Genomic DNA, 20,513 nt, shown 5'->3' with positions numbered 1-20,513 from the left:
TAAGATTAATTAAGATGTTTTCAGCATTGAACCGAATTTCTTATGAATCAAATCATCATATTAGAATTATTAGATTAGATATTAGATTTCTGAAGGATCATGTCACTCTGAAGACTTGAGTAATGGCTGCTGAAAATTCAAATGAATGCAGCCATGTGATTGTAAGAGCCTTTTTCTAAGGTCATTCTAATTTTTCTGTAATTGTCTAGGATGTTAATGAAAACCACTACCGAATCCGTCAGGCTGTCACTGTGGTCGTTCTTTGAAGGCGCGGCAGAAGATCTCGAGCTAACGGTAGATAACGTGACCTGGGATGAGTATGGACTGAACCGAGCCCAAGGCAGGGGAGACTGTGAGGTCATAACGTACACCACCACCGCCCTGATCCCAGTGCTCACCGCTCTATTCCTGCACGATGCCCAGAGGCAGCACGGAGGGGGACTGATCGGTAAGAGAGAACAGAAGAGGGTGGAATGCATGGAAGAAACAGCAGCAGCTAATTGGGTGAATAATGAACAGATTAGTGTGTCCTATGATGAATGAACAGATGGAGGGAAAATAAATGGAGGGTGTGGAAAGGCAGTGGAAAAATATTCACAAAGGTTTTGGGTTGAGCAGATCACTTCCCTTTTCAGTTACCTCTGTTTTGCCAATTAGAGAGGCACTTGATTACCTGTCTACACAGGATTCAGCCCTGTGTTTGACCCTTCTTATGTCTGATCATGGGCATATATTTAATAGGGAATGTGCAGTTAAGGCATAAAGAATTGCAAAACACTTTGAACCGTCCTCTCTTCTGAATTGACTATTTTCAAAAAGGCCTCTAGGCAATGGTGAATCTCTTTAGGTTCAGCTCAAATGTGCATTCAGTAATTTTTTATACTGTTTTGCACCAGATCTAAAGCAGCTGATTGTGAGAAAACATTCACTGTTTCATCCAGCGGCATTTGGTGTTTGTTCACATTCTCTGTGACCAGAACATTTTCTTTTTGAACATGACCTTATATTACTTCTATATACAATCATCTTCACAAGTGTACTGGCAAGAGAAAACACTGTTTGCTCCACACTGCAGGACTGCAGCAGGCTTCTCTGCGATAAGAGCACTTTTGTAGAATGGCAGCATCATGTGTTGAATCATTCATACTGTACATTTTTGCTCTGTATGAACTCATTACCATTTCATTAGATAAAATTTCACCCCTTTTACTCCTCTTTTGCAATTCAACTGTTTTATGAATAAATCTCACACACAGTTGGGATGAATCATAGTAGAATCAGTTTTTTATTTGCTCTGAACTTCAAAGATGCAAAAGTGCTTGCAAAAATGCTAGAAGAAAAGATTTGTTTTTTTAAATATATGATTTATTTTATTTCTTTCAGTAGATGAAGTGCACTCCTGTTGCTACAGGATACTCAGCTGTCTATACATTCTTGGCACCTGCAGTGGTACATTCATTGAGAGGTAACACTCTATCACAAGGATTATTTTACTCAAAAATGAAAATCCTGTCAGTATTTGCTATCATGTTGTTTCAAACCCATGCTTTTATTTCTGTTGTTGGAACACATGGAATGGAGCTTTTTTGTCTAAAAACATCATAAATGCACTTAGTCTATACTACTCTTGCACTATATTCTAAGTCTTCTAAGGTTATATGATGAGACAGACTGATATTTACTCTACTGATCAAAATGTTTTTCAAGAATTCTTTTATGATTACCATGCCAGGAATGATTTAATAATAAAAAAAGAAAACAATAAAATTGAGAACTAAAATAACAATTTAAATTTAAACAGTTTACAATTTAGAATTTTCTATTTAGACACACTCTGTATTTGATATATAATTAATTTTAACATGTCATTTATTCCTGCAATGGCAAAGCTGAATTTTCAGCATCATTGCTCCAGTCTTCAGTGTCACATGATCCTTCAGAAATCATCCTAAAATGATGATTTGGTGCCCGAGAATCATTTCTTATTATCAATCTTGAAAACAGTTGTGGTACTTGATATTTAGTTTTTTTAGTGGTATTTTTTGTCCTTTTTGAAGCTTTTCTGACATGGGCACTTTGAACTATATTCAAAATAAACCTATTATGTTCTACGCAAAGACAAAAGCATACAGGTTTGAGCAGACATGATGACAAGGACATTTATTTTAGGGTGAACCAACTCTTTAACAAATGTGTTGTTTTTAGCAAATTGTGTTAATTAGGGTGTTTGACTCTTATTATTTTATTCTGATTATTTATTACTGTTAATACTTATTGTTCAGTTTGTCCTTATGAGACTTGTGTGCTCCATAGTTATTAGCTCATGTCTAGGTTTATAGTTCATCTGCCGATCAGCCTTTATCTTTGTTTTGATAGGCAGAGGTCGGTCTTGGGGGAGTGTCTGGCTGCTTTATCTGCAGCCTTTCCTGTGTGTTTCTTGGAGCTGACTGACCTTCATTCCCTCTCTGACACTCTGAGTAATGAAGAGAGTGAAGGTAAAGGCAAGAAAAGTTCAATAGAACACAAAAACGTGAACACACTCTCATTGCCGCATGCTATTTTTCCTCATGGATTTTGGTCTTGTCTTTCTAGCTGGCAGAGCCTGTAGGCTCCTCCCCACTTTGCAGGAGGCTTTCTCAGAGGTCGAAGAGCTCGCAGAGGCAGGACCAGCGGCCCGTCATGCCCTTTTGACAAAGGTTACTGAGGTGACGCTTCCTCTGCTGTGTAGTTATGTCTCTCGCTGGGGGGAAGCTGATAACCAAGCATCCCAGGAGGGCCACTTTTCTTGTGTCACACCCCAGCATGCTAATGCCCTGCTGGGTCACATCCTCTCCATCATCCACGCCCATCTGGGGACTACAGACAGTGCTTGGATGAAACGCCTCGCAGGTAAACTGGTCCCTCTAGAGAAGTGAATTATTAGATTATGGGGATTTTAGTGTGTTTAGAAAAAAAAAAGAAGTGCAGTACAAACTTTGTGATTGCAATGAATTCCAATTTACAGTGGAAGGTACAAATATAACCACGAATGCCATAAATAGCAGAGCATTTCTTTTAGTATTTGGCCAGCCTCTCATCAGCAAGGCAGAACCACACCTCCTGAAGAGCCACTTCCTGCCTTTGATGGAAAAGTTGAGGAAGAGGGCGGAGTCAGTGCTCCAGGAGGAGGAGCATTTGAAGACAGAGGGGCATGGCGATGTCTCAGAGCAGGAGTTAGACATCCAGGAAAGGTTTACTGTGTTGGTCCAAGATATCTACACATTTTACCCTTTACTCATTCCATTTATAGACCTCCACAGGTGAGAAACAGTGCAGTATTCAACCTGTTTTCAGTTTCAAATTCACTATTGGTTAATCTACTTGTGTTCGGTATCATCAGAATGAGTTGGCTGAGAAAAGTGGATGCAGATGCTGAGAAGCTTTTCTCCCTCGTAGCTGAAGTCTTCATTTTTTGGGCTAAATCTCATGTGAGCAAGTCTGTCATATTTATGAAAGTAACAATGATTTAATATCTAATATTTACTCAACCCCTTTTATAGGGGTCATATAATGCAAAATGTTATTTTCATTTATATAAATAAAAGAGTTTATCTGAAGATGTCCTGAAAAATGACAAATGCATATGACACATGAAATTGCAAATGTACTTAATTATTTTTATGGTAAATGGTTATTTTTGATTTGCACCTTTTGTGCATTCATTATTCATTAAACATTTTGTCTTTTACACCCTTGTTTTTGTTTAGAATTTCAAATGGGAAGAACAGAACTTTGTTGTTCAAAATGAAATCAACAACATGACACTCCTGGTGAACAGCAGCAAAAGCAGGATGTATAAGGTCTCTTCATTTCACTAATACTGTTATTACTTGTTTTGAACACATTCAGCTTTTCCCTTCATTAACGCTGTAAATGACCATGTAATACATTTTGCTTTCTAGTTCCTCTCAATCCTGACCAAGTTTGCTTTGTCCAAATTTTTTACACTCTTCTTTGAAAAGAAATTCATCTTTGGCCTGTAATCTCAGAGGCCTGCAGTGACTTTAATAAACGCCCAAGTCATTACTCAACCCAAATATGCTGTTCAATAATACTGAATGAATCTAAATTGTATGATTTTCCATTAGGGAGGGGTGTGCAACCAGGAGAGGAGAAAGGTGAAGAGGAAGGGTGATTGTTACTCCACACACACCTCTCTCATTGTGGCGGCACCAAAAAAACTCCTCTCGGTTGCCATGAATGGATGTTGCTATGGCTATCAGGGCCTGGTCACTCATGCCAAAAGCCGTTTCTCTCAGGTACATCTGTTCATACTGATCAATAATGACTTGCAAAAATGTTTGCAAAATCAATCCATTCCTCATCTTGAAAATACCGTAATTCTTTTTCCTGACACCTGAAACATTCATCTGCTTCTAGAGGGACACAGAGGATGAGGTCAGAGCGTACATTTGCAGCACCCTGCAACAGGTGAGCCAGAAGACAACTTGTGAAAGAGCTGATAAAGTCCTGTGAAAATTCTATTTGAGCCTCCTCACCTCACTTTTTCTTTTTGCCAGGATCTGTGTGAATACTCAGTAGATCCCCTCAGTGTTGAGAGGATCTTAAGCATCGGTCGGGTTCTTTTCCATTTGGATCAGGTTAGACTGGGAATGAATACTACAAATGATTGCAAATGATAATTGATGGCACATATAAATACATTCAAACATGAACCAGTGAAGTTCAGTGGAGATTTTTGACCAGTTCTGCTGTTTGTATGGTTCTTTTCTAGTAAATGGTTTACATAAAGATGTGTTTCTGTCAGGTGGAGCGCCCTCAGAAGACGAAGAGGGCAGTGTGGCATAGGATGTTGTCTAAGCAGAGGAAACGGGCTGTAGTTGCTTGTTTGAGAATGGTTCCTTTGTACAATCTCCCCAGGTTTGCTGAAAAGAGAGTTATGACAAGTCCATTTACTCTTCATATTGCATTATGAATTATCCAAGTTATAAAAGCTGAAGGCAGCAGAAATACTTGTGAATTGCAATGTTGTTGAGCTAACTCAGATAAAGAGGACATTCTGTCATATTCCTTATGTTTCATTGGGCTGAAACCAATATTAATTACTAGCTTTTAACATGAAATTTGTCTTTTTCTGCAGGCACAGAGCGGTGAACCTTTTCCTGCAGGGTTACGAGAGAGTCTGGCTGAAGGCAGAGCGTGACTCACCTGAGGACAGACTAATTGAGGATTTGGCTGTGAGTGTGTTTCTGATTGGCTGTGTTCACCAGTCAAGCTGTTTAATCATGACGTATGTGTAGCCCAACCTGGGGTACGTTTCCCAAAAGCAACTATGGTTGCAAGTTCTGCCGTTACCAATAGAGTTCATTGGAACTTAGCTACCGATGCTTTTGGGAAATGCACCCCTGAGGTGACTAATTCACTGCAGGTTCCCTTGGGAGTTTTTGTAATGGGTTTTTTGAATAGCAGTTTCAATTTATGAGTGCTATTAATATTACTACAATGATGTAAGTTTATGTACTCAACAAATCTACAAAAAAAAAAAAAAAAAAAAAATTCAGCAGCACAATTGTTTTCAACATTGATAATAATAATCTGTTTCTTAAGCATCAAATCAGCATATTAGAATGATTTCTGAAGGATTGTGTTACACTGAAAACGATATTATAATTGCTGCTGAAAATTCAGCTTTGCCATCACAGGAATATATTACATTTGAAAATATATTAAAATAGAAACAGTTATATTAAATTGTAATAGTATTTCACAAAATTACAGTTTTTTTTGCTGTATGTTTGATCAAATAAATGCAGCGTTGGTGAGCTAAAGAGACTTAAAAAACCTTACCGATCCTAAACGTTTGAACAGTAGCGTAGTGTTTAATTTATGTTGTAGAACAAAATGGGACAGTCTCTTCTAGTAATGTGAAGCACAAATTGTAAGAATATATAGAAAATTCCAGATAGAACCCAAGGCTATATATGAGCTTTTTAGATTTGATAGTAATAGGAATACTTTTATACCCATCAGAAAGCAACTCATGTAGAGATCCTGAAGGAGGGAGTGGAGCAGAGAAACAACATCGATCCACTCTGTCAGCTTATCAATCTCTTCAGTCAAAGTGCCTTGACTGAGAGGAGGTTTGTATGTGTGTGTTTGAGTGTGATTGATTCATGCATTTGTTTGTGTTTGCATGTAGACAATGGAAGCAGACTAACCGACTTGTTTTATATAAGACCCACAGGATATTTGGCTAGCACTGTTGATTGCATTTAACATTTCATTAAGCTAACAAATCAGGAAAAATATTATGTATCGCACTCAAATATTGGTTGAAACTGTGCATTTTAATTTAGAACTGTTTTCTATCAATATATTTACTAAAAAGGATATGTATATTTGATTGCCCTGAATATGTGATATGTCAAATCTTTAATGCTACCTTAAAATTTGGTCTTTCCATTGGAACCATGCCTGAAAATGATAAAGTTGTGAAACACATCTTATCCATCCTGGTTTAATCTTGTCACTTGTATCTGCAGTAAGCTTGAGGATGATGACCTGTACATGTGCTATGTTGACATCATGGCCAAGGTTAGAAGCTCTGCTAGGACATTCTGAGCAAAATCTTTTTGCCACAAAACACATGCAGTGTTCAAGCTAAACTATAATTCTTCATTGCAGAGTTGCCAAAGTGAGGAAGACCAGGATGAAGATGGCCTGAAGTCATTTGAGGTGAGCAATGGAAATGAAGGCAATCTGAGTTGTTATTGATTTCTTTGTAGGAGAAAAGTCTGAGGATGCTGACACAGTTATGTACTGTATCTGGGTTCATTAATTACGTAATCAATGATTGACTTCAGGAATAATAGACTTGAGAAACAGTTGGTATGTTTTATTTCTTAGTGAATTGATTGCGTTACTAATTAATTGTCTTAGGAAAAAGAGATGGAAAAGCAGAGGCTGCTGTATCAGCAGGCCCGACTTCATGAGCGCGGAGCTGCTGAGATGGTCTTACAGAACCTCAGCGCCAGCACAGGTATCAGTCAAAACAAGGGGGACCATGGAAAAAAAGCAAGATTTTTTATTTATTTATTTATTTATTTATTTTTACCAAAAATGTCCCAGTTAACATATTAGGATATTAATTGAATTTGTTTAACCGTAATTCTTACATCTATAGAAACTGATGTTACTGTTTTGTTTTATTTTACTGTTACTGTTTCATCATGAGATTACTAAAATAGTTTATTATTTTGACAACCCTATTTTTTAACAAAAAAGTTTTTTTTTTTAAATATGTACTGCATATATAAAATATTATCATAAATTATTAACACATACACATATACAAAAACTATTATATAGACAGTATTTTTATAATGTTTATGAAAGAAGTTTTATGCTCAACAAGGCTACATTTATTTAAACAAAAATGCATTTAAGACTATAATATTGCAAAATATTATTACAATTGAAAATGACTATTTTCTATTAGAATATTTTAAAATGTAATTTATTCCTGTGATGGCAAAGCTGAATTTTCAGCAGCTATTAATCTGCATGTGAGTGTAAAATGATCCTTCAGAAATCATGCTGATTTATCCTGATTTGGAGTTCAAGAAAAAAAAATATTTTTAGCAATTTTGAAAATAGTTCAGCTTAATATTTTTGTGAAAACTGTAAACATTTTCTTGAAATGAACAGCATTTATTGGAAATAGAACCTTATAAATGTTTTTACTGTCATTTTGATCAATTTAATGCAATATTCCTTAATACAAGTATTCTTTTTTTTATTTTTTTTTTTTAAGAAGCTTTTATTACATTTTAGAAAAATGGTCCCTCATAGGGGTATCTTTATATTTGGGGGTTGTTGACAGCAAAAAGATTGAAAACCCCTGGTGTAAGACACAGGTCACCATTCATATCTTTATCCTGATATCTTGAGTCAGCTGGCTGTGACTTTTATTATTGTCAGTGCTCAAATGTTATGCTGTTAAGTTAGATGTGATATTTGAACCAGGTGATATGGGGCCTATGGTAGCAGCCACATTAAAGCTGGGCATTGCAATCCTGCATGGAGGAAACACATCTGTCCAGCAGGTAAGTTTCAAAAGGTCAGGCTGGATTACAGATATGTTTGGGCGATAACGCAAAACCCCAAAGTTTTGACATTTAACACCAAAACCAACTTTTATATAACATCTTCATGCTCAATCTCTCTGTTGTTGAATTCTCCCTAGAAAATGCTGGATTACCTGCGACAGAAGAGAGACGTGGGCTTCTTTCATAGTCTGGTCGGCTTAATGCAGTCTTGCAGGTTCAGCTGTTATTTGCTAATGCATTGTGAGACATTTCCCTGACAGAAAGCAGCTGCTCAAACCACCTAAAAGTGGAGAAATGCTTTGTTCACTCATTTATCGCCGTCATCTTCCTTCTGTGTTCAATTTCAAAGTTACTTGGTATAATCAAGAGAAAAGAACATCGTTTTACATCACTCTTTTCCCTTTCGATCTGTTCCTCTGCGGTAATTGGAAGTGTCTGTTGAGTGTCTGTGTTAGTTTGTATTTTAAAAAGAAGAGGACTGTGGTTTTGATGTTGCTGTTGTAATTCTGTGTGTCACAGCGTGCTGGATTTGAACGCATTTGAGAGGCAGATCAAAGCGGAGAGTTTAGGAGTGGGTGCTGAGGACAATTCAGGTACATCACCGACATCCACAACAAAGTGCTTTGAAAAACGAATGTGTCTATCAGAAGAGGCAGGTATTTTCTTTTTATTGACATTGATTTGCCTGTACTGCATTTTGCTTTCTCCTTCTCTCTCTTTCTCAGGCGATAGAGTAATGGCAGATGAACAGATGACCTGTGATCTTTTCAGATTCCTCCAGCTTCTATGTGAAGGCCATAATACTGGTTAGAACAAACATAATGTTTTTAGTTTTTGTTTAATAGTGCAAAGTTCTTTAGTACTTTTGTAACTTAGAAATGTATGATGTTACAAAATATACCTATTTCAAATATTCACAAAAATATTAAGCAATACAGCTGTATTAAACACTGATACTAATGTTTCTTGAGTACCAAATCAGTATATTAGAATGATTTCTGAATGACGATGTGACACTGAAGACCGGAGTAAATAAAAGCTGCTTAAAATTTAGTAATATTCAGTAATATTACATTTTAAATAATATTTAAATTGTAATGATATTTTAAAATATTACTGTTTTACTGTATTTATATATTAGTTTACATATCTGCACACTCTGAATCACAAAGTATTGAGAGTAAGCAGACAAGTATGTAAGTAAAAAAGTGAATAAGTACATAAATAATTTTCAAATGATATTGTTTTTTAAAACCAAGTTCAAGCACTTAAAAGCCTTTAAATCAGGTTTTTAAGAAGAGAAATTTAGTCAAGTGTTTTAAAACTTTTGATTGGCAGTGTAAATTAAATCCAGGTGAGACATCTAACAGTATTTGCATGTATTTAGAAGTGGATTTTATTGTATTTGGAACTTGACATGTTTGAAATATCACCAATAAGCAAAAACCACCGCTGGCAGTATTGGAAGCCCACTGGTGCACTGCAGCTGCAGGCTAGCGACCAAAACATGTTTGTTGTTTTGTTTTGTATCGTCATAAAGAAAATGAATCCACAACATTGCAAAAGGAAAAACAGTCTGTACATTCTAAATGTAAGATTAATGATGTTAACTAAACATAAAATCATTGGATTATTTATTATTGACCTCTGTTTTGCACATATCAATCTTTAACAGCATCAACATTCTGGTCTATTTTTGTAAAAACTGGAGATTAAAATTTCCCCCACAGACTTCCAGAATTACCTGCGGACTCAAACTGGAAACAACACAACGGTCAACATCGTCATCTCCACTGTGGACTATCTGCTCAGGGTTCAGGCAAGCCCAATAAACATTTTTTATTTTGCCTGTCTGTAATATACGTGAAAAAGAATGAAAAATGCATGTTTGCTGCTGTAAGTGGTTTGAGAGTTTCTGCACCAGATGGAGAAGGGCCCAAAAAAGTGAGACAGAGCTTGTCTCCAAATAATATTTCCATAAACCATTCACTGCTGACAGGCCACCTCCATTTTGTTTGTCTGATACTGAGAATGATGGATGGCCTCATATCTACAGGAATCCATCAGTGATTTCTACTGGTATTATTCAGGGAAGGATGTGATTGATGAGCGTGGTCAGCACAACTTCTCCAAAGCCATCAGCGTGGCCAAGCAGGTGTTCAACACACTTACTGAATACATTCAGGTAAATGCACATAAGCAAATGAAAATGTGCTTTGTCAAATTGTAGTGATACCGAGTAATATTTAATAGCTGTATGTCCTAAGATCTGTTATTCCTTTTTAATATTTTATTTCAAATTAATGCATCTCAGAGGCCTAATGCCACACCTGCTGTGTCTGCCTTTGTTCACGCACCACAATGTGGTGTTTTTATGTTGTGAAGCAACTCGTTTAATAAATCTCTTTCACTAATTTCAATTAAGTTTTTAATTGCCTAATTTAGGGTCCGTGTACAGGAAACCAGCAGAGTTTGGCCCACAGTCGTCTGTGGGATGCTGTAGTTGGCTTCCTCCATGTGTTTGCTCATATGCAAATGAAGCTTTCTCAGGTTAGTCTATAGACAAATTACTTTAAATCTGATGTGCTCATTTATTCATGGCAAAGAAAAATGTAGGAAACTCAAGGGAATTGTGTCTGCAGGATTCTAGCCAAATAGAGCTGCTGAAGGCTTTGATTGACTTACAAAAAGACATGGTGGTAATGCTGCTTTCCATGCTTGAAGGTAGGAGAATCTTATTTTTAATGCTTTTCAATGCACTTCTTCTTTTGCTTCTTAAAGTGGTGTTTTTGATTTCCAATCAATGTTAATATACTAATATCAGTATACCAAGTCTGTTTTACATTTTGTTGGATGCACAAACAGAATTGTGCTTGTTTTCATACCAACTGTAAGTAACAGAACAATTGATGCAAACTTTAAAAATGATGCAAATCATTAGACAATAGTGTTATTATTCAGCTCCAGTCAGTTCAGTAACTGTGGAAAGTTTATCAGTTATGAAACAAGTTCAATTCAGTGATAAGCAACTCCACCGAAGACATACATTAATATTTCTTTGTGTCATAGGAAATGTAGTGAATGGGACCATTGGCAAACAGATGGTAGATATGCTAGTAGAATCATCCAGCAATGTGGAGATGATCCTCAAGTTCTTTGATATGTTCCTCAAACTTAAAGACCTCACGTCGTCTGAATCCTTTCGTGAATACGATCCAGACGGCAGAGGGCTCATTACCAAAAAGGACTTCCACCGAGCCATGGAAGGTTTCAAGCACTACTCTCAATCAGAGATTGAGTTCCTGTTATCCTGTGCAGAGACGGCGGAAAGCGAGCTTCTGGATTACCCAGAATTTGTGACACGATTTCATGAACCGGCCAAAGATATTGGCTTTAACGTGGCTGTTCTTCTGACCAATCTGTCCGAACACATGCCAAATGATGGCCGCTTGCAGAATTTCCTAGAGCTGGCAGACAGCGTGCTTAAGTATTTCCATCCTCACCTGGGAAGGATTGAAATCCTGGGCAGCGGAAAACGGATCGAAAGGCTCTACTTTGAGATCAGCGAATCCAGCCGCACACAGTGGGAGAAACCGCAGGTATTAAGCAATCATTTGCTTATGTGCTTTTGTGGTTTACTAATGTGTGTCTTATACGAATGTGTGTTCTCAATGATTTAGGTGAAGGAGAGCAAACGGCAGTTCATCTTTGATGTTGTGAATAAGGGCGGAGAGAAGGAAAAGATGGAGCTATTTGTCAACTTCTGTGAAGACACTATCTTTGAAATGCAGCTTGCTGCACAAATATCTGGTTCAGAGAGTGGAGAGGAACTTAAAGCAAAGGATGACAAAGAGGAGAAAGACATGGTGGAGAAGAATAAAAACCTTGCTGAAGACAACAGGATGACCAAAGACTTGAGTTGTTTTTCCATAAGGAACATCGGAAAGCACTTAAAGAGGATAACCATCAGGAGTATCATCTCAGTGATCTTCTCTTTCTTCCACATCGTTCTGCTGTTTATCACTCATGCCTTTTTAGGTCTGGTTCAGTTCTTCCTTTACCTGCTCTACCACATCTTCTTGAGTGGATGGATTATTGATGCGGCTAAAGAAATGAAACTGGCCGACCTTTTAGGTGACCTTCGGGATCCTACCATGGTTGAGACCATAGGGTTTGGAGAAGGGGTGCTCAGAGAGAATAATACGTGTCATACACATGCCTTTTCTTCTCGCGGTGATCTTAGAGGGATGAGTCTGGATCTGTCTGCAGTGTCCAGGGACCCAAAGCTTCTCACAGATATTTTCGGCTTGTGTTTGAAGAAGGAAGGAGGAAAGTACACACTGTCGAGCAGAGACCAACATGGCAGTCTGGATGAATTTCTAAACACGTCCAAATATCAGGTCAATAGTCTTGAGTATACAGTACCATGGTCAGCTTACAAAAGTCTAAAAGATTCCAAGTCTTTTAAATAGTTAATGAAGTTGACATTTATTTCTAATTGGAATGTTTCACCAATAAATTTATGTATACATATGTGTTCAATAAGCACATGTGTCCACTTTGAGCATTTGTGTCCAAACCAGCCAATATTTTTGTCCCTTAAGTCTCTGTCCATTTATGTCCATTTACTGTATGTCTTATTTGTCAATGTTACAAACAGGTGGGAATCTGTGAGGAGAATTTTCATGAGGCGCAAGAGGAGGATTCAGAGACTAAGAAAGCTTTGTAAGTGCTCCAGACTGGGGAGAGATAAAACTCTGAAAACAGGAAATACTGCTGTTTTAACAGGGCATACCGCTGATTTTTAGCTTTCAAGTGTATCATTACTCTACCCCACGGGAAGCTCAGGGAACATAATTTATGAAGAGATCATTGAATTGTCTCGATTGTAGCCTTGAATTCAAATATGTTTAGGCCCTGCACAATTCAAAGGGTGTGAAAATAAAATATTATTGAAAGTTGGGAATTACTGTTACTCCCACAGAAGATTAACAAATACTTCACATTTAATAAAAATTCAAGTACTTGTTAGATTGATAGATCCTGAGTCTAATGAATTGGTTTGAATCAGTCTAAAACACTAACTCTGTTCTAAAGTTTGGGTCAGTAAGATGGATTTTTTTTAAATGAATGAATACTTTTATTCAGCAAGGATTGTTTATTTCGAATAAATGCTGCTCGTTTGAACTTTATTTTCATAGAATAAAAAGTATCATGGTTTCCACAAAAATATTAAGCAGCACAACCATTTTCAACATTGATTAACACCAGATTAGCGTATTAGAATAATTTCTGAAGGATTATGCGCCGCTTGTGAGTGCATTGCAAGATATTGCATTTCAATTTTGCAGTGATGAGGATAAACATAAAGGGGAAAAGAAGCCTAAACGGAGACTTAGAAAGCTCAGCTCTTCAAAACCAGATGAGACAGAAGTCCAGGAATCAGCTGTTTGGAAAACGATCTGCTCTCATAGCACCAAACTGCTGGTATGTTTCTCTCTGTATGTGTCTCTGTTGTTTTCCAGCTGCACAATACAAGCTACAGTACTAACAGATGTTTAACCATATGGACTGGAACATCCATATGTGATCTGATGACCTACAAGTATGTCTTTTCTCTGCAGAACTGTTTTGCAAGAAATTTCTACAACATTAGATTATTGGCTCTGTTCTTTACTTTCGCCATCAATTTTATTCTTCTGTTCTACAAGGTGAGTATTGATTTCCCTGCTAAAACATCAGATTTAATGTTGTTGGTCAGGCTGGTCTGTTTTTATGTTTTGAGGCTACTTAAATTGAGAAACCAGCTGAAAGAACTGAGTAGTTCTGGCTTGTCCAGATACTAGCCAAACCAGTTTAAACCACGCAAACCCAGATTTGACCAAAAACATCTATATAATTATTTTATTTAGGTCTCGTCAACCATTGATGAAGATGTGGAGATCGCTTTTCATGACGACAGCCCCAAGGATTCACAGGAAGTTTATTTTGAGCTAGAAGAGAACAGTGGCTACATGAAAATGATTCTTCACAGTCTGGCTGTCCTGCACACACTCATCTCACTCTGTTGTATCATCGGCTACTACTGTCTGAAGGTTATACACACCTCACACACACAACAGGCACTTCAGTTTTGTGCAAGTACCCACTATTTTTCTTATGGTGAAACTAAAAACATGTCTTTGATAGACTGATTTAAGATTATCCAAAGAGCATCTCTGGAACATCTGACCTTCTGATAAGTGTCACAAATAAGTGACCTAGAAATAAAGGGAAATCAGAAATATTTTTATTCATTTTTGGTCATAGATCATTCTTCCTTAGTTTTTCAGATTTCAAAATTCAAATCAATCATTCATTAACAGGTTTAAAAAACCTCTCATCCAACTAACTTGATCATCATCTGACCCTTGACAGGTTCCTTTGGTCATTTTTAAGCGAGAAAAGGAGCTGGCTCGTAAACTGGAGTTTGACGGGCTCTATATCACAGGGCAACCTTCTGAAGATGACATTAAAGGCCAGTGGGACAGATTGGTCATCAATACACCGTAAGGGCTGTTTGAATGTCTCGTAAAGGCTCACATAAGCATTTAAAGTGTTTGAACTGTCTCGCACCGTAAAGGCTCACATAGGAGCATGGAGCATGGTACCAGGGTGGCAGTGGATCTTCAATATGATGGTTCGGTGGGAGGAGCATGAACAGTGACGGAATTGCGGAGGGCCAAGGCGGAGCAGAAACAAGGCGGAGGCGGGGCACCGGAAGACCGCTAATACAGACGGAGGGATTGCAGAGGAATTCCCGAGGCACCACTGACCAAGGTCCCCGGTGGAGCAGGTGGGATGCCGGGCCACGGTGGAGACGAGGGGAGCTAGGAGCCAAGGCGGAGCCGCCGGGTTTTCTTTGCTGTGGAGATGGTTTTCAGATCAGGGTAGCTGCGGGACTGACTGGCACCAGCGGGGTAACTGACAGGTCGAAGAGGAGGCGGGAGAGGGCGGATGGGAGGAACACAGAAATTTCAGGGCTGGACGGAACCACGGACAACAGGAGAATCAAGATGAACCACAGATTAAATAGGGCTGGACAGAACCAGCGGAAAAAAGGGTCGAGGCTGGGCGGAACCAGCGGAAGAGGAGCAGAGGACTGACAGGTTTGGGAGAGGGAGGTTGGGAGGGAAACAGGAGGATCAGGGCTGGAAGAAACCAGCGAAGGAACAGAAGGGAATAACCTCCCCAAACCAGTATATTAGATCCATAATCTTTCTTCTGTATACTTCCCAGACACATGCAGCTCACACCTCAGTCGCAGGAGTGTGGGCGGGGCGCTCCTCCACGCCCTCGATCTCAAACGCTCCCACGACGCACGGGGTTTGCCGGCTCACACACCTTGTCGCGCTCTCGAGTTCCTCCTCCCTGTCGGCGATAGGCAGTCTCTAGCTTCGGGGTATGGCTGGCTGGTCTCTGGGTAGTGGGGCTGGAGATCTCCTCCTCAGCGGGGCAGACGGTGAACGGAGACGTTTTGCTCCAGCACCCACTCCACGAACGCGGCGAAATCCTCTCTGGGACCGCTCGCTGGGAGGCGTGCCTTACACGCTCGAGGCCAGCATAGTAAAACGCATGAGCGAGCTGAAGTCTGTAAGGCACGCCAGATCGAAAAAGTCCCTGGTATGGTCCCTCCAGCGAACGGTTTGCTCCAGGCATAGGAGTCGGACGCCTATGTTCCATTCCGAGAGGGGGCAAAACCAACAAAAAAAAAAAACACGCAAAGAAAAAACGCCCCGCTAAAACTGTTTAAATGGTCCGTTCTGTCACGCCCGGGCTGGCGTGCTATTATATATATAAAGAGTTCTTTTTAATGATTCACAGGAGAAAAAGGGCACATTTCCAAATAATTTAGCCTCAAACATTAATACAACATTATAGCGGACCAAAAGGAACTGAATAAAACACAAGGAAAGTAATGAGGGGAATGGAAACAGGTGGGGATTAATCAATTAACAAAACGAGGAACGGAAAAATGACCAAATAATAACAGAAAAGGAACAGAAAGTCCATGACTGTGACAAGATGAACAGATTAAATATTTACTCAAAAAATGTAGCTTCAAAACCGTTTAAGAACATAATAGTATGACAGTATCTCACAACTCATATGTTTTGAGTTTTTTTTTATTTTTTTTTTTTTTTTTTTTTTTTTTTTTTTATATTAATACAATTTGAATCATGATTTTGGATAATATGATAAAAATATAACCTTTTCTTTTTAGTTTTTAATTTTTTAATTGTAATTTAATAGATTTCTATGTTTAGAAAAAAATGACATGTCAGGTCACTGCCCTGATGGTGGGGTGTTGTGGGTGATTGCCAGAGTGTTGCTATGCAGTTGCTAAGTTGTTCCGATTGGTTGCTGGTGGTTATTTACAGGCTCACTCACAAGTGTCTATGACATTCAATCTCAGGTTCCTCTTTCAGTGTCAGTCGGTGGGGTGCTTCCTATTTGTCATCCGCCTGGTGGAAATCATAAATCCAGTGTCTATAAGTAACATCAGACCTATAATATATAAGACACGTGCTTTGAGATATCGTTCATATCTGTAGCATGAACTGTGTGAGATGAATTATGTGCTGAATTTAATACTTGGATTCAGCCCAACTAATAATGCTTTACTCCCTGAATGTGGTACAGTAAGCTGTGTGATTTTAGTTTTTCTGTGTTTGATTCATTCTGTGATGGCTTTCCATGCTGCAGGTGATGGCGAAATATGGAGGGCTGTACGGATCGGCACGCATTAGTGAGCTGCTGGGTTTGGATAAAGCTGCTCTGGACTTCAGCTCAGAGGCTCAGAGAGCAAGAGACCCGTACAAAAGGTTGCCCTGTGAGTAACGACCCTGTCTTCCCTATTTACCATATTTATTTCACCAGCAAAACAGCCCAATCAGTTTACCTGCAGAGATCGAAAAACTGATTTCAGTGTGTGCCTGATGATGGCAGCAGCGTTCAATACGATAGGCTTAAAATAAATCAAATAAATCATTCTCATGTTTTCACAGCTTCCGATTAAACACCATTGATGTGAAGTACCAGATATGGAAGCTTGGAGTGGTTTTCACTGACAATGTAAGATCCCTGACTCTTTGAACACTCATCATATTAGACCTGAAGGAATTGGTCAAATCTGAAATGAAATTGTGTTTTTCTTTCTCTCAGTCCTTCCTTTACCTGGCCTGGTATATGTTTGTGTCAGTCCTGGGTCATTATAACAATTTCTTCTTCGCTGCCCACCTGCTAGACATCGCCATGGGCTTCAAAACACTGCGCACCATACTGTCATCTGTTACACATAATGGCAAACAGGTACTACATTTGGTTTATGTTTGTGTGTCTATACAAAGGCCCCAAAATGTATTTAGACCCTCAAGTCACACTTCAAAAATATGAATGTCATTCTACTGTCATTATAATGTCATTGTAATAAATAAAACATATATACTAGAGTTAACTGGTCAAATTTTTCCAAAAATCAAAAATCTTTCGTACATCAAATGTTTGAACAGTAGTATATATTTCAGCTGGTTTTGACAGTGGGACTGTTGGCTGTGGTTGTGTATCTCTACACCGTGGTTGCCTTTAACTTCTTCCGCAAATTTTACAACAAAAGCGAAGACGGTGAACCAGTGGATATGAAATGTGATGATATGCTCACAGTGAGTATCCCTCTTTTATCATTAACTTAAACTAATGTTCAAAGGTTTGAGGTTTATTTTTTGAATGAAGTCCTCATGCTCACCGAGGCTGCATTTATTTGATCAAAAATACAGTAACAACAGTAACATTTTAAAATATTACTGCAATTTAAAAGGTAATTTATTATAAAACTGAATTTTCAGCAGCTATTTCACATGATCCTTTAGAAATCATTCTAATACGTACGCTGATCTAGTGCTCAAGAAACATTTCTTATTATCAGTGTTTGAAAACAATTGTGCTGCTTAATATTTTTTTGTGGAAACTGTGGTACATTTCTTCATGATTCTTTGATGAACAGAAGGTTCAAAACCAACAGCATTTTGAAATATTTTGTAACATTATAAATGATTTTACTGTCACTTTTGATCAATATAATGCATCCTTGCTGAATGAAAGTATTTCTTTCTTTCTATTGTGACTGTTTTGGTGAAGGAATAAAGCAATTAAAAGTGAATAAATCTGTAAATATTAATGTTCATGTGTGCATAGTGTTACATGTTTCACATGTACGTTGGTGTGCGAGCCGGAGGAGGGATTGGAGATGAAATCGAAGACCCGGCCGGTGATGAGTTTGAGTTCTACCGTATCATTTTCGACATCACTTTCTTCTTCTTCGTCATCGTCATCCTCCTTGCCATCATTCAGGGTAAGAGACAGAATAATTGTGAGAGTCGGTTTACCAGAATTGCGAAAAACACTTGAAATGAATTGAAATGTGCACCAAATTTCAATAAGGACAATGAACCGATGTGTTCGGTTTGAATTATTTAGTTTAGTCATGCTGAGCAGCACTGGAGAGCTTCATTAAAAAGATCACACTCTCACATGCTGAGAGGGGTTTATGGGAAGAGATCTAAGGACTGTATGATGCTAGAGGATTGTCTTATGCCTGGGGTGTGAAATGATACTCAGGATTCAAATGTTTGGCATAAACTTAATTGTGTTTGTGACTGGTCTGTTGTCATGGTCTGAAAGGTCTGATCATTGATGCATTCGGCGAGTTGAGAGACCAGCAGGAGCAGGTTAAAGAGGACATGGAGGTGAGTTTTCACATTAACATCCTGAATCCATTCAGATTTATGACATCTGTTATCTTTTGTTCCTATTAACACACTAATTTAATTTATCGAAAACTAAACATTTCTTTAATTATAAATCAGAGCTACACTGCTTCAGTAAATTAATGTTTTATTTCTCTGCGAGTAAATACGTCATTAATCTATGTCAGGCGCTCTTCGGTGTAGCTGTGGGTTTTATGCTAATTGATCATGTATAATTAAACAGTGCATGTGCCGTCTGATTTTTTTTTCCTGTAGACTAAGTGTTTTATCTGTGGCATTGGGAGCGAGTATTTTGACACGGTGCCCCATGGCTTCGAGTCGCACACGCTGCAAGAGCACAACCTGGCCAACTATCTGTGAGTACAAGAGACGTTATGCCTCTGAAAATCCTGTAGAGTTCAACCAATCAGATTTCGACCTTAAAATTTCAGATGTTTCTCCCATTTTGTGTTTGTTTAGCCAACAGTCTGTAGGTAGGATGTCTAAGGCTGAGATTAACAGAAAGCATGTCATGTTACTAGAAAATACTGTGATGCGGGGTGAAATGGAATACTTGTTTCCTTTTTTGCTGAACAAATTACAATTGTTTTGTTTTGTTTGCCATTTAGGTTCTTTCTGATGTATATCATCAATAAGGATGTCACAGAACATACCGGACAGGTACAGCTTGCCATGAACCTTTATTGAAAAGAGATATTTGGACAATTTCAGATGAAAGATGTGTGCTTAATAATACATTAAAATGTGAAACATTGAGATACACTATATATTCTAAAATGAACTGTGACCGCTGCACTTTGTAACACAATAGGAATCATACGTGTGGAAGATGTTCCAGGAACGCTGCTGGGAGTTCTTTCCTGTTGGAGACTGTTTCCGGAAACAGTATGAGGGTCAGCTCAGCTGAAGGATTCCATGTCTGTAATGTTAGAAGCTGGTGTGTGACCCAGTCACTGTTTTGAATGCTTGTTTTTTCTACACCACATATTTATTTTAGTAATATATTGTATTGTTGAATTTAAGGAACCAAGCTGATGCTGCACATTTTGGACATATAGGGTGCAATTTTATGTAATCTGTCACTTTTGATCGAATGTAAGTAGTATAAATTAGAATGTGGTATTTCTTTAGCTTGAAACGTTACAGAACCCATGTTCACAGTTAACCATCATTATACTGAAAATATTAGTAAACTGCTAGATTTGTACTTTTTTGGTACTTACTTGTATTGATATATTATTCATGACTGTAACACAAACAGTGCAGCGCAATTAGTGTAATAAAGTTGAATCTCACTCCCTCATTTGCACTTCAGTTATTTTCTTAATCAGTATTCTTGTTTTCCAGTAAAAATATCTAAACATTCTTAAAATATATACTGTAAGTGTATTCCTGTAGTCCTTTTTCTATCCCTTGCTCTTTACTTGCTTATCTTTTCATCCACCCTCAGTCTTCTCCCGTTCCTCATCTTATTTTAAAAAAGCACTCCATCCTCTCCGCTTTCTCATCTCTCTCACCTCCTGTCTATGCGTCTGTCTCTCTCTCTGTCTTCTGTGTGAGAGGCAGCACTCAGATCCTGAGCGTGAAATTAAATGGCAGC

The 20,513-nt window shown here is 38.2% G+C and overlaps 1 protein-coding gene across 1 annotated transcript in view; it reads left to right on the top strand.

Annotated features, from left to right (window-relative positions):
* Positions 1 to 20,216, top strand: part of ryr2b (ryanodine receptor 2b (cardiac)) — a 48,781-nt gene extending 28,565 nt beyond the window's left edge. The window contains 40 exon segments of the mRNA XM_042743105.1: positions 210 to 448; positions 1,384 to 1,465; positions 2,377 to 2,495; positions 2,593 to 2,889; positions 3,059 to 3,299; positions 3,380 to 3,467; positions 3,747 to 3,839; positions 4,128 to 4,298; positions 4,420 to 4,470; positions 4,560 to 4,640; positions 4,808 to 4,920; positions 5,141 to 5,237; positions 6,031 to 6,140; positions 6,543 to 6,594; positions 6,685 to 6,735; positions 6,940 to 7,039; positions 8,026 to 8,105; positions 8,246 to 8,322; positions 8,628 to 8,701; positions 8,834 to 8,914; positions 9,839 to 9,927; positions 10,165 to 10,293; positions 10,554 to 10,658; positions 10,751 to 10,832; positions 11,178 to 11,707; positions 11,789 to 12,508; positions 12,769 to 12,833; positions 13,460 to 13,595; positions 13,733 to 13,819; positions 14,021 to 14,203; positions 14,526 to 14,656; positions 16,835 to 16,984; positions 17,156 to 17,222; positions 17,313 to 17,459; positions 17,675 to 17,809; positions 18,342 to 18,498; positions 18,828 to 18,892; positions 19,169 to 19,269; positions 19,522 to 19,573; positions 19,725 to 20,216. Coding sequence (XP_042599039.1) covers positions 210 to 448; positions 1,384 to 1,465; positions 2,377 to 2,495; positions 2,593 to 2,889; positions 3,059 to 3,299; positions 3,380 to 3,467; positions 3,747 to 3,839; positions 4,128 to 4,298; positions 4,420 to 4,470; positions 4,560 to 4,640; positions 4,808 to 4,920; positions 5,141 to 5,237; positions 6,031 to 6,140; positions 6,543 to 6,594; positions 6,685 to 6,735; positions 6,940 to 7,039; positions 8,026 to 8,105; positions 8,246 to 8,322; positions 8,628 to 8,701; positions 8,834 to 8,914; positions 9,839 to 9,927; positions 10,165 to 10,293; positions 10,554 to 10,658; positions 10,751 to 10,832; positions 11,178 to 11,707; positions 11,789 to 12,508; positions 12,769 to 12,833; positions 13,460 to 13,595; positions 13,733 to 13,819; positions 14,021 to 14,203; positions 14,526 to 14,656; positions 16,835 to 16,984; positions 17,156 to 17,222; positions 17,313 to 17,459; positions 17,675 to 17,809; positions 18,342 to 18,498; positions 18,828 to 18,892; positions 19,169 to 19,269; positions 19,522 to 19,573; positions 19,725 to 19,820 — 5,524 coding nt within the window. The 3' untranslated portion in view covers positions 19,821 to 20,216.
* Positions 20,217 to 20,513: the final 297 nt, after the last annotated feature.

This window comes from Cyprinus carpio, chromosome B17 (assembly GCF_018340385.1).
Source record: "Cyprinus carpio isolate SPL01 chromosome B17, ASM1834038v1, whole genome shotgun sequence".
Lineage (NCBI taxonomy): Eukaryota > Metazoa > Chordata > Actinopteri > Cypriniformes > Cyprinidae > Cyprinus > Cyprinus carpio.
Note: the sequence above shows the minus strand (reverse complement) of the source record. Positions and strands in the feature narration are given on the sequence as shown.